The 14,524-nt window shown below is 46.6% G+C and overlaps 9 protein-coding genes; 3 read left to right on the forward strand and 6 right to left on the reverse strand.

The window, feature by feature from the left end:
- Positions 1-68: 68 nt before the first annotated feature.
- On the reverse strand, positions 69-699 carry GSBLH_T00003502001 (uncharacterized protein; the record flags this gene model as incomplete). Its single annotated transcript, XM_013042265.1, has 3 exons — positions 69-284; positions 316-591; positions 625-699. The coding sequence occupies 3 exons, from the start codon at positions 697-699 to the stop codon at positions 69-71; spliced, it is 567 nt and encodes a 188-aa protein (XP_012897719.1).
- A 492-nt stretch (positions 700-1,191) lies between these two features.
- On the reverse strand, positions 1,192-1,581 carry GSBLH_T00003503001 (Ribosomal protein S17; the record flags this gene model as incomplete). XM_013042266.1 has 2 exons in its annotated part: positions 1,192-1,461; positions 1,493-1,581. The coding sequence occupies 2 exons, from the start codon at positions 1,579-1,581 to the stop codon at positions 1,212-1,214; spliced, it is 339 nt and encodes a 112-aa protein (XP_012897720.1). The 3' UTR covers positions 1,192-1,211.
- Positions 1,582-3,479: 1,898 nt separating this feature from the next.
- Positions 3,480-3,932, forward strand: GSBLH_T00003504001 (uncharacterized protein; the record flags this gene model as incomplete). Its single annotated transcript, XM_013042267.1, has 1 exon — positions 3,480-3,932. One exon carries the CDS (start codon positions 3,480-3,482, stop codon positions 3,930-3,932), a length of 453 nt encoding a protein of 150 aa, XP_012897721.1.
- Positions 3,933-3,949: 17 nt separating this feature from the next.
- Positions 3,950-4,720, reverse strand: GSBLH_T00006664001 (uncharacterized protein; the record flags this gene model as incomplete). The annotated part of the gene is given in 6 exon segments (XM_013042268.1): positions 3,950-4,109; positions 4,139-4,189; positions 4,247-4,545; positions 4,572-4,594; positions 4,618-4,699; positions 4,718-4,720. The coding sequence occupies 6 exon segments, from the start codon at positions 4,718-4,720 to the stop codon at positions 3,950-3,952; spliced, it is 618 nt and encodes a 205-aa protein (XP_012897722.1).
- A 520-nt stretch (positions 4,721-5,240) lies between these two features.
- GSBLH_T00006665001 (uncharacterized protein) lies at positions 5,241-6,079 on the reverse strand (the record flags this gene model as incomplete). The annotated part of the gene is made up of 5 exons (XM_013042269.1): positions 5,241-5,429; positions 5,464-5,518; positions 5,550-5,632; positions 5,667-5,843; positions 5,876-6,079. 5 exons carry the CDS (start codon positions 6,077-6,079, stop codon positions 5,241-5,243), a joined length of 708 nt encoding a protein of 235 aa, XP_012897723.1.
- Positions 6,080-6,210: 131 nt separating this feature from the next.
- GSBLH_T00003505001 (uncharacterized protein) lies at positions 6,211-6,961 on the reverse strand (the record flags this gene model as incomplete). The annotated part of the gene is made up of 2 exons (XM_013042270.1): positions 6,211-6,337; positions 6,369-6,961. The coding sequence occupies 2 exons, from the start codon at positions 6,959-6,961 to the stop codon at positions 6,211-6,213; spliced, it is 720 nt and encodes a 239-aa protein (XP_012897724.1).
- Positions 6,962-6,976: 15 nt separating this feature from the next.
- On the reverse strand, positions 6,977-9,424 carry GSBLH_T00003506001 (hsp78; the record flags this gene model as incomplete). XM_013042271.1 has 3 exons in its annotated part: positions 6,977-8,121; positions 8,467-9,343; positions 9,375-9,424. The coding sequence occupies 3 exons, from the start codon at positions 9,422-9,424 to the stop codon at positions 7,081-7,083; spliced, it is 1,968 nt and encodes a 655-aa protein (XP_012897725.1). The 3' UTR covers positions 6,977-7,080.
- A 1,141-nt stretch (positions 9,425-10,565) lies between these two features.
- GSBLH_T00006666001 (uncharacterized protein) lies at positions 10,566-12,120 on the forward strand (the record flags this gene model as incomplete). The annotated part of the gene is made up of 6 exons (XM_013042272.1): positions 10,566-10,633; positions 10,666-11,372; positions 11,401-11,458; positions 11,489-11,790; positions 11,825-11,970; positions 12,001-12,120. 6 exons carry the CDS (start codon positions 10,566-10,568, stop codon positions 12,118-12,120), a joined length of 1,401 nt encoding a protein of 466 aa, XP_012897726.1.
- Positions 12,121-12,337: 217 nt separating this feature from the next.
- On the forward strand, positions 12,338-12,607 carry GSBLH_T00003507001 (uncharacterized protein; the record flags this gene model as incomplete). The annotated part of the gene is made up of 3 exons (XM_013042273.1): positions 12,338-12,358; positions 12,387-12,476; positions 12,506-12,607. 3 exons carry the CDS (start codon positions 12,338-12,340, stop codon positions 12,605-12,607), a joined length of 213 nt encoding a protein of 70 aa, XP_012897727.1.
- Between the last annotated feature and the right edge of the window lie 1,917 nt (positions 12,608-14,524).

The raw sequence follows: 14,524 nt of genomic DNA on the forward strand, positions 1-14,524 counted from the left end.
TTTCCAACAAACACTTCATAACAATATTGCTTTTAATAATCTCTTTTTTATTCCTATTCTTCTTATGTTTATTCCAACACCACTTTGTTTTCTATATACCCCAATCCTTCGATCGCCACACGCACCACATCGCCCTCTTTCAAATACACATACGGCGACCGAACGAATCCCACTCCCTCCGGCGTACCCGTAAACACAATCGTTCCCTTCTTCAACGTCGTTCCCGACGATAAGAACGACACCAGCTCCGCGACATTCCAGATCATGTCGGCCGTGCTCGAGTTCTACCGTTCATTCCCATGCACTGCGGGAAACCTGCATTACCGAGTTGTTCAGCCGCGTTGAAATGTGCGCGCGATTGATCACCGCATTCATCTCGCTTCCCAGGACGATCTGCGGGCCGATCGGGCTGAACGTGTCGAAGGATTTCGCACGCGTCCACTGACCGCCGCTCTTTTTGTTGCCTTGCCAGCGACGCGCAGAAACATCATTGCCGATGCAATAACCATGCACGTAGCTCAATGCCTCTTCTTTCGATACATTCTTGCAGTCCTTGCCGATCACCACGACCAGTTCGCCCTCGTAATCCACCTAAAAGACATTACAACCCAACTTCGAGAGTACTTCGGGCTTGGCAGCAGCACATTTCGGAATCACGATATTGTCGAAAGGCCCGGTGATGGATGAGATAGATTTCATGAAAACAGCAGGGAAGGCAGGAATGGGGAGCTTTGCTTCCTACAACATAATGGACCCCTATTATTATTACTGCAGCATGCTTCTTATAGTTGAGTCCAATACCGTAAATGGCCGTAGGCTCAATAGGAGGCAAGATCTTCAAAGCCACGTCCATCGTATTGGATAACTTGCATTCTCCAAATACATCGCCTTCAATAACACGGACCTCGCACTAAAAATAACTCTGGGTGAAAAATGGCACTTTTGGACAGATTCCAGCTTCTGGTTGTCCATAGCGCTGCACACCATCGGGACCAATATAGCGGATGTAAGATTTCACAGCTTCTCCAGGAACCGACTAAACCATAAGAACTCCATCCAAATACGATACAAAAGACCGACAAAGCACAGAAGATCTCAGCAACGAACTAGAAACACGACTCAACATTTGGGCAGAAAAATAAAAATGGAGTTCTATGTGATGTACAAAGGGTATAGCAAAACAAACAAATCATGTAAACTGACAAATAGGCTCAAAACTCAATTCGAGTAGATTCTTTGACTGCTTCAATTCCTTTTGGATCATTCAGGTGTTGGTAAAACTCATGCTCATAGGAACTGCGCTTTACGAACTCCTTGATAGCAAACGTCTTTTTGTTACTTATCTTTCTACCAACTGCCTCAATTATCACTTTGTCACCAATCACAGCCTCGTCATTTTCGTCATGAACAATCATTCGCGTTCTCTCCGCTACATTCTTCTTAATGTGGGTATTCCACTTCCTAGCAGTCACCAAGCCAAAATTACAAATACATTCTCTCCACGACAACTACACACGACTTTTGCATCTTGGTTGATACAACGGTAGCTACATATCTCGCGACCTTTGGAACAGTAGCCATGGTCAGTTAGCAATTCGCAATACCCCAGAAATGACTACAATTGAGATGGGAGTTTCACTCTATCTGCTTTTTAGGAAATACATCACAAATCATATTGATTTTTTTGAATTCCTATGTGTCACAAGACAAAGTGCTCAAAGTGTAATAAGCCGACTTGGGCTGGATGTGGACAGCATGTGGATTATGCTCTCAGTGGTGTACGGGAATGAGGTCCCTATTACTGGTAGATTCCAGAGGATCAACGCTGCCATTGTAAACCCTGGACGCAGGAACTTGTAGACCAGAACCCTGAATTTAAGGGACAGGGATGTTTCATAATGTAATTTGACTTGTTTGTTGTGAACACACTTCATCTTTTTCCCAATGCAAGACAATCATAAAGTGGCGTGCTCGTTTTGTAAGAAAACCGTCGAGACAACACTTTCCGCTGTTATCTGCCCAGACTGTCTAAAGGTTTGATTGTACCTGATTTTGTGTAATTGGTAGTCTGTGATCGTCAGGAATTGCCCTGGATGTGGTCAACCAGTGAAAGAAGGCACCGGGACGAAAGAACACCAAAGGACCTGGCATAAGGATTGCTACACGATCTTTGCTCTTGACAGTAGGATTGCAACAAGATTGTGATGGATAGAGCAAGAGGAAGATGATTCAGCTGATTATGATACGGGTATAAAGTCAAAAACGAAAAGAACCCGCAAGATATTACCTGGAAATAGCACCTATCTCTTCTTCGATAGTGATGCCGATAAAGCCTCGTCATCCAACTTTTCCTCTGGAGTGGGGAACGCCCTCGACTCTTCTATGGATACGGATAGAGAGAAGATGGAGGGCAACTATTCATCCATGCAAGTATTCGAAGTTGTTGATTTCTCATTAGAACGGAGAATACGATGTTCTTTCGCTTCCAGAGGGCCAGAATCACAGTAGTCAAGATCTGGCCAATGTGCGTGTAGGCCTAGCATTCCGTCGTGTTTTGTAGAGATTAATGGTCACTATGAAATCCCTGAACGTAATCCGTGACAACCACATCGAGGGCACCACCTATCACAACACAATCACCGGCGAAGAGCTCGTCGCCTTTTTAATCGACCGCAAAATCTGCTCCAACGTCGAAAACGCCAAGAAAGTGGGGTACAAGCTGCAGAACCTGCACGCATTGAAGCCGGTGTACACCGACGATCACCACGACCCCGACGAAGTGTTCGCCTTCGAAGGCGACAACGAGCTTTACCACGTGGACAGCCACTTCCTCGTCACGTACTATTCCGCCGTGGAGTTGAGAATAGACGGCAGGAAACGACGCAGGCGGCGGAGGACATGCAGCAGAAGGACCACAGCCGCATGCTGCAGAAGTCGGGGTATCTCACGACGATCAGTGCGAGCGCGGGAGAGGCGTGAGAGATAGATAAGGACGGGAAAAGCCAGCGATTGTGGTACGAATTGGCGTCGAACATTCTGCGATCGTTTACTGCGCCGGTAGGCCGTGGAGAGGGCGTGCGATGCAGGACACCAGCGTGCAGGACGCGTATTATATCGGGGAGTTTACGGTGGTGAGAGTGACGCACTCGAAGAACGAGCAGACGATGAGTTTCAAGGTAAGGAAGATGATGGGGGTTCAGGGTAGCTTGTCGGGTCGGTGCGTGAGTTGACGTTTCAGGCAGACTCGGTAGAAGAGTGTGATGAGTGGATGAATGTGCTAAGTAACGGAGCGTTGGATGTTTGTTAGAAATTGGTTGATATGATCGATATTGATAGTTCTGAGTTTTGCGTATGCGGAGAAGGGTATCCTCAGAAGGAGGACTTCCGGTTTGTCGAGGGATTTTTAGTACTCACGTAGAAAGTGCATTATCTGGTCTCCAATCCACCCAGCCACCTGGATTCTGCCTTTTGTTGGACACATGGCTATAGCTGACTCGCAAGGCAACCTTTACGATTTCCAAGGCACGAACTCCATCGGAAAGAATCACTTACTTTTTGGAAACCCAACAAAAGCCATTCCGATCGGCATTCCCGGAGAAAATGATGAAGAATGGGATAGATGCGTCAAGAATGCAATTCATCAGTATCAACACGAAGAATATAACTTCCTGTACCGGAGCACTCCAGTTTTTTTAATTATGTATAGAAGCAATAACTGCCACGATTTCGCGGCGTGTGCTTTAAACCAGATGGAGCTTCCCCGGTTTAAAAACCACCCATTTAATTGCACAAACTTAGCATTGCTTGCGGTTTCACGCGGCCATTTCCTCGGCTTTGGTTCATTCTTACTTTCCTGGCTTCCTTTCCTTCTAATTATTGCGTCCATAATCGTTTCTATCGTTTTGTGTCTTGTTTGTTCAAAAAAAAAATAAGAGCCCAGCAGAGATACTTATTCCGATTGTTCCACTAATTGCGGACATTCATGTACCTTGTGTCCAGTCTCTTTGCAGTTCGCGCAGACAGGCTCGTTTGTGCAATCTCGTGTCCAGTGGCCCAACTGGAAGCAGTTACGACACAGCACTGCGTTGCTGCACTTCCTAGCCGTGTGTCTACGATGCATACAACGCCACAGAACTACCCTTCCTCGCCACAACGACGACATCTGGGGTTATTTGGACAATGGGCAAAACTGTGACCTACTTGCAGGCAGTTATCGCTAAATTCGTTAGAACGAACCGAGACTTACCAGATTGTGAAAGCTAAACAATGAATACCACATAATGCACATGTACTTTCATCCGTCGATGTTTCAGTTTGTGCTTTGCGGAGCTGAGGACCCTGGTAGCGGAATCTGCATTCGTGCTCGTTGTGTCCCAGTTTTCCACAGACCAAACAGCGGTGGCTAGAAAATCGTACAGGAATTACAGCAGTACAATCTTTTATTATAATGCGGCGCTCCAGGTTTCGATGCTTGATATCTGGGTCGATAGCGGTATTCGGAACGTGGAGCTGCTTGCATAGTATTATTGGGGCTGGGGCAATCCGCTATTTTGTGCCCGATGCCTCCACACTTGTAACACCTGACAGCTTTCGTCTAAAGACAATTGAAATGCATACTGGAATTATTGTTCGATGTTTGACCTCGCTGCATGTAATGAAAAGAGCGAAAAAAGAATTTGGACACTTTCCAACAAACAGTCTAAACTAAAACAAGTACCATGCAACAAAAACAGAAACCTTAGATTCCCAAGGACTCTTCAGAATCCCCCTCTTCACTGCTCTCACTCAGAGCACCTTCAATCTGTACCGGCTCGTCCTTCTCTCCATCTAAATCAATATCGTGTCCTATCGATCCCAAAAACACGTTTGGTTCGCCACCGCCAGCTCCATTGAGTACATCTTCTGCATGATGCGTTTTCTTCGCTGATTCTCCCACAGCTCCCGAACTAATTGGGACATGGAGCCCATTTGAATCCATTGGGACATTGAGAGCGATCGGGGGGATCGGAAGAGCGGCAAGATTGGCATCGACAGGAACGGTCGGAATCATCGGGACATCCGCAACCGAATGGACCGAATTTGAATTCGGGACATTGGGGATATCAGAGAGGCCGGGGACAGTGGAGACATCGGCAAGAGAAGGGACATTGGAGACATCATGGGACAAACTATCCACCGCAGAGTCATTAGGGTCATTAGGGTCATTAGGGATATTGGGAACATTTGCAGCGTCCGGTACCCTAATTTTCTCCTTCAAATGAACGGCCAAAGTGAGGTTGACCAAGCGCGGATTTCGCTTTTCCTCGGTTTTGAACTTGTTTTTTAGCTAGATTCGATCGAATTCGGCAAGAATGGCTCACATCGTTCCGCGTTCGATTGGTGATGACCTGGTTCATCAAGAAGAAATCGGTGCCGAAACGACGCAAACACTGCACATCAACCCATCAATCGAAAAAAAGAAACCTCGTAAAATTGGCGGGTTTCCTCGACGGACCAGCTGACCAGTTTGTGTTTTCGTCTAGAGAGGGAGACTCGATGGGAGGGCGTACTGACGGTAGGGTTTATTGATCAGATCGGCGAGTTCCTGCTCATCGTCGCTGTCGTTTCCATCAAATTGGTCAACTTGACGGTTCTACGTAAATTAAACAGAACAGAGGGGAAGGTACGATCGAGGAACGGTCCAGAACGATCTGGCCGTTCGAGAAGGATACGGAGATTCCCTTGCGCTGCTTTGGGGAGGAACGATGGGACTCGATGGTACCCACCACTTCGCCTTGGAGAGTGGCACCCGATGAACTGCTGGCGGCTTGAGGGAGATTGCCTGTCTCATACAATTTGCGGTCCTAAACCATTCGGAAAACTTGCAATGCCCTACTCTCTTGAGTTGCTCCGCTCGCGTAGGAATTCCTTCGTTCGTAAACCGGATAAAATCACCCAGAGATTTTATATTCTCCTGGGAAACAGTTGGCTCCGTGTTTTTGTACATCTTCCCTATTTTGTGACGCTTCCGCTTGTACTCGCATACCCATTGCTTCGCTGACACTGAAATGGTGTTGCTCCATCGGTCTCCTTTCCTCATCCGAAATCTACAGAGAACGGCGGATTTACTGCGATTTACCATGTTGGGGTTATCAGAGAGATCCATTCTGCAACAATAGCAAAAACAGAAGCAAGATTTTAAACAAACAGAGAAAACCACCTAAACGAAAATTAATAAGTTCGGATTCCCCTTTCGAGAGACCAATCCTCTAAAAACCGAGCAGACGCATAACTGCCATCTGCTTGACGGAGGGCTTCATTCTTCAGCGTATTCTTCTTCGTGCCAATCGACGTATAGCTAGACACTAACCGATTTGAACAGAACCTACCCCTGATCATACAACTCGCAGTAGGGAATTTGAAACGTTAGCAGGAAGTTCCAAACGTCCCCGTACGTCCATTCCAGCAAAGGCAAAACGCGCATGAAGGGAGGATAGTCCGGCGTACTTGGCGTGTGGACGTTCAGATTGGCTCCTTGAGGGTCGGAGCGGCGAACACCAAGAACCACCGCCTTCGTTCCATAGTGATCAATTACCCCTTTTACCCCTTCTTTGAAAGACTTTGAACTGTGGTACACTTGCACGCCGATCGCACTCACCGTTTCCTTTAAATGCTTGTTGATCTCCTCGAAATCCTCAGGACTGTGGAAGACAATAAAGATCGAGTTGTCAACCGTTTCCTGGTACTCTCCGAGGCGTCCCTTTGCGTCCAGATACAGATACAAGGCTAATCTCCAGAGATGGGCACAGGCATCGGAATCCTTCCCCCCGTTATACGAAACGATTGTGCAGTCGATTCCAAAATCATCAAACGCTTTAAACAAAATGTCCACAGATTGCTTCACCTTCTCAAACAACGGAGGATTGGTCGTTTCCACCTCTCTATACTTGGCGACCAAGTCAAAAATCAAAAGTTGGTTCATTCTAACAAACACAAAATATAGTAATAGCAACAATCACATCGCACACAATTTATACTCCACGAACGAACGAACGAACGAACATATGTACGCACACACGCACTAACTATCTAAGAAACTAATTAATTACTCTTGGCAATCTCCTTTCCCTTCACGGTAGCTCTTCCAGTAATCACCAATGGCGGCTTCTTGGCATCCGCATCCTGCGCATCGACGAACACTTCCTGTCCGTTCTTGATATCGCCTCCAATAATCAGCTTGGACAGCGGAGACAGCAAATACTGCTGGATGGCGCGCTTCACCGGCCGCGCTCCAAACCGAGGATCGTATCCAGCCAGCGAGAGCCAGGACCGAGCATGCTCGGTGACCTTCAAGTCCATGTTCTGGTAGTGGAGCATCTGATCCACCGTCTTGAGCTGCAGATCGACGATGTTCTTCATGTCCTCGCGGTTCAGCTTGCGGAACAGAACCAGCTCGTCGAGACGATTCACGAACTCTGGAGGGAAGGTATCGTTCACGCGCTTGATGATCTGGCTTCGCACCGCGTCCTCCATGCCGTCCACCGAGTTCGCGTAGAACTCGCTGCCCAGATTGGACGTAAGGATGATGATCGTGTTGCGGAAGTCGATCGTTCGGCCCTGCGAATCGGTCAATCGTCCTTCGTCCAGTACCTGCAGCAGCAGGTTCGACACTTCCGGATGCGCCTTCTCGAACTCATCGAACAGCACGACTTGGTACGGATGGCGACGCACCGCTTCCGTCAGCGTGCCGCCCTCTTCATAGCCCACGTAGCCTGGCGGCGCTCCGATCAGTCGCGACACCGAGAACTTCTCCATGTACTCCGACATGTCGATGCGCGTGAAGCACGACTCGTCCTTGAACAAAAACTTGCACAGCGTCTTGCACAGCTCGGTTTTGCCCACGCCGGTCGGGCCCAGGAACAAGAACGAGCCCAGCGGTCGGTCGTGCGTGCGCAGCCCCGCTCGCGAGATTCGGATGCACTCCGACACCTTCCGAACCGCCTCGGGCTGGCCGATCACGCGCTGCGACAGCACGTCCTCCATGCGCAGAAGGCGATGTTTCTCGTCCTCCAGCAGCGTCGACAGCGGGATTCCCGTGCGACGCGACACCACGTCCGCGATGTTGTCCGCCGTGACGCGCTCCTCCAGCATCCGCTCCTTCGAGTTCTTGTTGTCCGCCTCCAGCTCCTTCTCCAGCTTGGGGATCGTGCTGTACTTCAGCTCGCTGGCTCGCTGCCAGTTGCCCGCCATCTGCGCTCGCTCCAGCTGCGTTCGCGCCTCCTCCAAGTCGCGCTTGCGCTGCTTGGACTTCTCCAACGCCTCCTTCTCTTCCTTCCAGCGCTGAATCAGCTCGTCGTGCTTCGCCTCCATCTTCTTCACATCCTCCTCCAGCGCCTTCAAACGGTCCAAACTGTCCTGGTCTTCCTCTCGCTTCAGCGCTTCGATCTCGATCTTCTTCGTCATCAGCTGGCGGTCGAGCTGATCCACCGCCTCCGGCTTGCTCTCCTGCTGCAGACGCAGATGCGACGCCGCTTCGTCCACCAGATCCACCGCCTTATCCGGCATCTTTCGATCGGTGATGTAGCGGTCCGCGTAGTTCGCGGCTGCCACCAGGGCGGAATCGGCAATTCGAACGCCGTGGTGCACTTCGTAGCGCTCCTTTAAGCCACGCAGAATGCTGATGGTGCTGTCCAGAGAAGGCTCCTCCACGATCACTGGCTGGAATCGGCGAGCCAAGGCTCCGTCCTTCTCAATGCTATTTCGGTACTCGTCGAGAGTCGTTGCTCCCACGCAGCTCAAGTCGCCACGCGCCAGAGCAGGCTTGAGGATGTTCGAACCATCCATCATGCCTCCAGTGGCTCCTGAACCCACCAGCGTGTGAAGCTCATCGATGAATAAAATGACTTGGCCGTTGCTCTCCTTCACGTCCTTCAAAACCCCTTTCAGACGCTCCTCAAAGGAACCGCGGAAGCTTGCTCCAGCCACCATAGCAGCGAGATCCAGAGAGACCACTCGCTTGTTCTTCATACTGTCGGGGACCTCTCCGGCGACAATTCGCTGGGCAATGCCCTCCACGATGGCTGTCTTTCCCACACCGGGATCTCCAATCAGAGCAGGATTGTTCTTCGTTCGACGGCATAAGACCTCCAGAGTACGACGAATTTCTTCTTCGCGGCCGATGACAGGATCCAACTTGCCCTTCTTGGCAAGTTCGGTCAGGTCGATTCCGTACTTTGCCAAGCTCTGACCCTTAGGGACATTGTCAGGGTTGGTCCACGAATACTGAGGATTTGCAGGAACTTCTGACGCAAATAGGGGGGAAGCTGCATGGAAGCCTCTAACACAGACGGCTGACCTCGAGAGTCTACAATTAACAGAACTCAGATATTCCTTACGTTAGCAATGGCCTTGCAGTGAACATGAGTTTTGTCGCTTTTGTTAACATATTTAAATAAAAAATGAGACTTCTATCCTTCTACGAAAGTTCCAGAAAACCGATCGATTTCCAAAAATCGAATTTGGCACCAAGAGGGTGTGTGAATGCATACAAGCATATTTCAGGCAGAAATCAGCAATCCCATGTGAGAGAAGAACCAACCACAGAACCGCGGAACGTACCTCAATGCAGCAATTGCAATGGACCATGATCCAATTGCAAACAAATGAAGTCTATGGTCTTGATTACCCGCGGGAATCGTTTTAAAGGAAAAATGAATCTTCGTCTTATCTACATATAATTCTAATGTCAACAGCGTTGGTAGTTTGTCAGGATACGGAGACAAAGATTGGGAGTGGAAACAATTCCCCTCTTCAACTTGATGATTGTGTTGTACTCTTTTCTCTCCATTTCCGTAATGGTCCTAGATATCTGGACTGCGTTCTATCCATGCCTGCGGCGTTATCCGGGTGATTATTGCGTTGATGAACGACTGTGAACAAATCAGACACGCGTTCGACGAGCTCTTTACAAAAACAATCCAGTTCCGCGAGTATACTTTTATTTCTATCCCAAATAACGCGGTATTCTTGCTTTTCATCTCTTTTATGAATAGACCGGAATTGGGGATGTATTTTGTAAGCATTCAGATGCTTTGATGACATACAAGTCATGTTTTGTTGTTTCCTGGAGATCGATCCCTCAGGAACATGTTTTGCGAAATTTGATGACGCGCTGCGAGAAGAGCGCCTCCATTCTAATTTCGACAGACTCAAATCCAAATTTAGATCACTGTGTCCCTTATGACCCAAATTCGATGACTCTTCACCCAACAGATGGAAATATTTCTCACTCCAATGTGCAGTATGCTGCTTGCAACGGAGTTTACTACATTCGTTCGATGGAGAAGGTTTCACTGCTGACCCAGCCGACTTCCATGCTATTCGTTTTATGCCAATTTGCGATTAACCATCCTGGCAGTGTTTCTGTCTGTCCGTATCCTGCCAATTCTTCTTCTTCTTCTTCTTCTTCTCCTACCAAATGCACGCTTTCGATCAATATTAATAATTCCACTCTTCCCATTCACAGAGAAAACCACTCGCAGCTATCACTAATAATCGAAGGAGCTCTCTCCGAAACACTCTGCACCATGGACTCGCTATCATCGTTTCGATTCGATGTCGAATCGAATTCCGTTCTGCGCTACTTCTACGGAGTGTAGCCACACGCGATTCCTTTGTAATTCACAGAAAGGACGAGCTTGGAAGCATCCAGCAATTCGAAAACCGCACGATTCCTCGCGAACTCTTCGTGCCTGAGGGTTTGGAACGTCTCGAAATTCACGATTCGCTCTCAGTTCCGTTCGTTTCGCACACAGTTCTGCGAGATTCGATCCACGTTCTTTTCTCACTGGAACACTGGCGCCACCAGCAATCGATCCAGTTCGTAGGAGCGACGATCGATGCCTCCGCCGCATTTGTGGTTTCCGTGAAGGAAGACTGCGTGGTGTGCGACTTCCTCGATTCGCAAATGCATGAAGTGAGCTTGCAGACGAGCGAAGGAACGATTACGCTTTTGGAAGACGAGCTAAACACGATTTTCACAGAGATTTCCGCAAAGCACAACGATGGAACTATCATCAAAAAGCTTCCCAATTCGCAATCCGTCGAAATCCACGTTCTGATTCTCTCTGCATTGAATCACTCGCGAACGTTGACCTTAAACCACCAAGTGTTGCGAGGCACTTCGCACATCTATTCGCCCAAAGCAACGCCCTTGTGGCTGGGACATCGAGGGTGTGGAATGAATGCGTCCTGGAAGCGATCGGAGGGCTGCGAGGTGGAGAATTCGCTGCGAGGATTCCAACAAGCTCGCAGTCGAGGTTTGTTGGGAGTCGAATTCGATCTGCAGCTCACGAAGGATATGGAGGTTGTGGTGTTTCACGACTATGAGATTTGTATGAATGAGTTGTGAGTGTGACGTAGTCGAAAAGGAACACGGCCAGAAACTCCCGATCGCTCTGCAAACGCTCTCTGAACTGAAGTACGATTCGATTGCGAAGCTAACACGCAGATCGATTCCGTTGCCAAGTTCATCGTGGTATCAAGGCGCGACTCAATTCATCCCAACGTTCGATGAAATGATCACAGACACACCCGGAGACTTGCTCTTCAATATCGAAGTAAAGTACCCCACACTTCCAGAGCTCGCCTCCGCCCATTTGCAAACTTCGAAAAACGCATACGTCGATCGCATTGTGGAGACTGTGGAAAGAACCCACTCCAATCGATCGATTTACTATTCTTCTTTCGATCTTGACGTTTGCTTGCTCCTTCTCTACAAGCAAGCTCACTATCCCGTCTTTTTGTTACTGGGTAGGAATGAATGAACGAGGTGAGTAATCTGCAGACGAGGAATCGGGATACGCGGAAATGGGGCGCGTGGAATGGAGAAACAGAGGCTGGAAGCAATATGTGGAGTCGGCGATACAGAAGGGGCCTTTTCGAGGAGTTGTCGCGTGCTCGACACTTCTTGACGAAGAAAACGTGGAATGGGTAGGAAACGAACGGTTTCGTGACAATTAGCTTCATCAGCAAGGTTTACTTGTGTTCTGCTGGGGAGACGAAAACAATGACAGTGAAAAGAGGGAGTGGCTTAAGAAAATCTCTGTAGACGCCATCATTGCTGACCATTTTTCAGACTAGTTTGTTTGTTTGTATATGCTCGCTTCTTTCGATGAGTGACGAGTCGCTGGATGCGTTTTTCATCACTCGACTAGAAAAAGTTGTCGATTTCCTGTTTTCCCAAGATATTGCAGGTACTCCATAATACTTTAAACTGTGACAAGCAGAACCGTTTCGAGAACCGCTCGACTGGAAAAAACTACAATTGCTAGACTATCCCAAGTTTGTGAGATATCCCATGGATTTGGGAACAATTAAGGTATATGTTATTCACATTAAGTTATAAGGCGAGATTAATGAACGGGTATTACAGCTCCATGTATGATGTGATGTATGACATTAATGCTATTTGGACAGCTTGTTTTTCGTTCAATTCCGTAGAACTCTGAACTGTCATTAAGAGTAGCCAGATAAAGAAGTGTATAAGTGTGCTGTGACGTTAAAGGAGATGTATGAGAACCAGTTAGAAGAGATATATGAAGAAAGTGGGTGCAACTTGAAGAATTGATTGTAGGCTATGAGGCAAACAGGTATTTAAAGAGAAGCTTCGCTATAGAATAGAGAAAAGTATGAATCTGTGAAACAAGAGTTGCTTGACAAGATTGTGAAACAGGGCGACGATCAGACATTCTTAATAATTCCCTGGCTTTCTTCTCAATGTGAGCAAAGCGTTGCTGAGGTATATTGTAAAGAAGAATGGCTGACACAATAGTCACAGAACAGGGTGGATATTGATTTAGATTTCGTCTCTCCAAAGCAATTTTATAGTTTGTGTCGTTACTATGGAATCAAGTTGTGATAGTGTGCCATTGTTTGTTTGTTGGAATCCTTTCTTTTTGGAATTGAAAGGTTGGTTGAACTAGATGAGATTCCTGATGGTTTAGAGTAATACTTTGCAATGGGTTGCATTCCATCTAAGAACAAGGGTATCTTGCTTGAAATACAATCACTGAATGATAGAGAAGCAGTCTAGTGAAAAAACAAATCTATTAGCGGAAGAGGTCGTGAATGATATAAGCACGCATCCTGGACAGGCATATGATATGAGTTTAAGGTATAGAATAGATGGTTGGGTGATTTTTACTAACTTTATCTAGCCCCGAGGAAGATCGGCCACTTTCTGCAGATCGAAAGAATGGAAGTCAGTATTTTGCATCTTTTGTGAAACAAAGCGTTCAGTATTTTGTACGTGGTATAGATTGACCAAAATAGAAACTTGATTGATGTTCCTTCTTTGGTGTATACACTTTATGGAACGCACAGCCCTTATAACTACTGTGAAGATTACAAGTAAATATGGGCATTGGCTTGTATGCTAGAGATGTCATTACCTCCGTGAAGGTTGTTGATGGTGTGCTGAACGTAAACACTGTTCCAGAATTCGATTCTGAGGATTCCGTCGACAATCTGCTGACAAAGCCTTCCTCAATCGATTATGTAAAGGTATGATATGATTGGCAGGTTGGATAGCGTGTAGCTAAACCATTGTGGCGAAGAATTAGAAGAAGCGGTGAAGAAGATGAATGTGAAGGGATCTTCCCTTGTCGTACATTGTGGAGACGAAGCAGAAGAACGACCTTGAATGGATCTTCGGTAACTGCAAGATTGTGAACAATGTGTATTTGTACTATTGAACTCTGTTTTTTTAAAACATTTTTGACATTGCAAAAGAATACTTTTTAAATAGATTCCCAAAGCAAAGAGATGAAAAGGAAAAATTGAAAATTGAAAAGGCAATGTAGGTCGCTAATTGAGGATAAATGTGTAGTGAAATCAATATAGAAGAGAGTGACTGATATTAGTTTGCCATGATAAGTTTCTGGTGTATTCATCGATTTAGCAGAAAAAATATGGCAAAAGTCTTATTTCGATATAGGATGTATGTAGTATACTACATTGCCAAGTAATATAAGTGTCTGAACATATGTAGAGAGATGTGCACAAAAACTGAAATGCTTGGATTATGAGAAATAGTAATAGGCGGTGCATGGAAGTCGATGTGGAGGGTAGAAGAATCGTTGCATAATTGGAATCAAAGCTATACATGAGAATATGTAGGGGTAGTAGCAGTCCTCAAAAGATCAAATCACTTCAAGGAGTATCAAAGAAATGATACGATAGTAACCACAAACCAGCGGGTAGTTGGTAAATAAAAAGTAAATTGAATGCGTTATTAGAAAAGTAATTAATAACTATACGAGAGAAAATCGATATCTGCATCAGTTTTATATTTCGTATTCAGGGTAGTAACAAAAAAGATGGAATGTTATATGAATGGGAACCATTTGCAGAATATATATATACTTGATTCTGGAGAACTGACAAATACAAATGCATATGGGACGTAGAAGTGATGAAATAGCTAGATTCAGAATAATCTACTTGTTGCTTAAAAAAAAGAGTTATTGCAAATAGAAGTGATGAT

Source organism: Blastocystis hominis (assembly GCF_000151665.1).
Source record: "Blastocystis hominis, Singapore isolate B (sub-type 7) whole genome shotgun sequence assembly, scaffold_3".
Taxonomy (NCBI): domain Eukaryota; class Bigyra; order Opalinata; family Blastocystidae; genus Blastocystis; species Blastocystis hominis.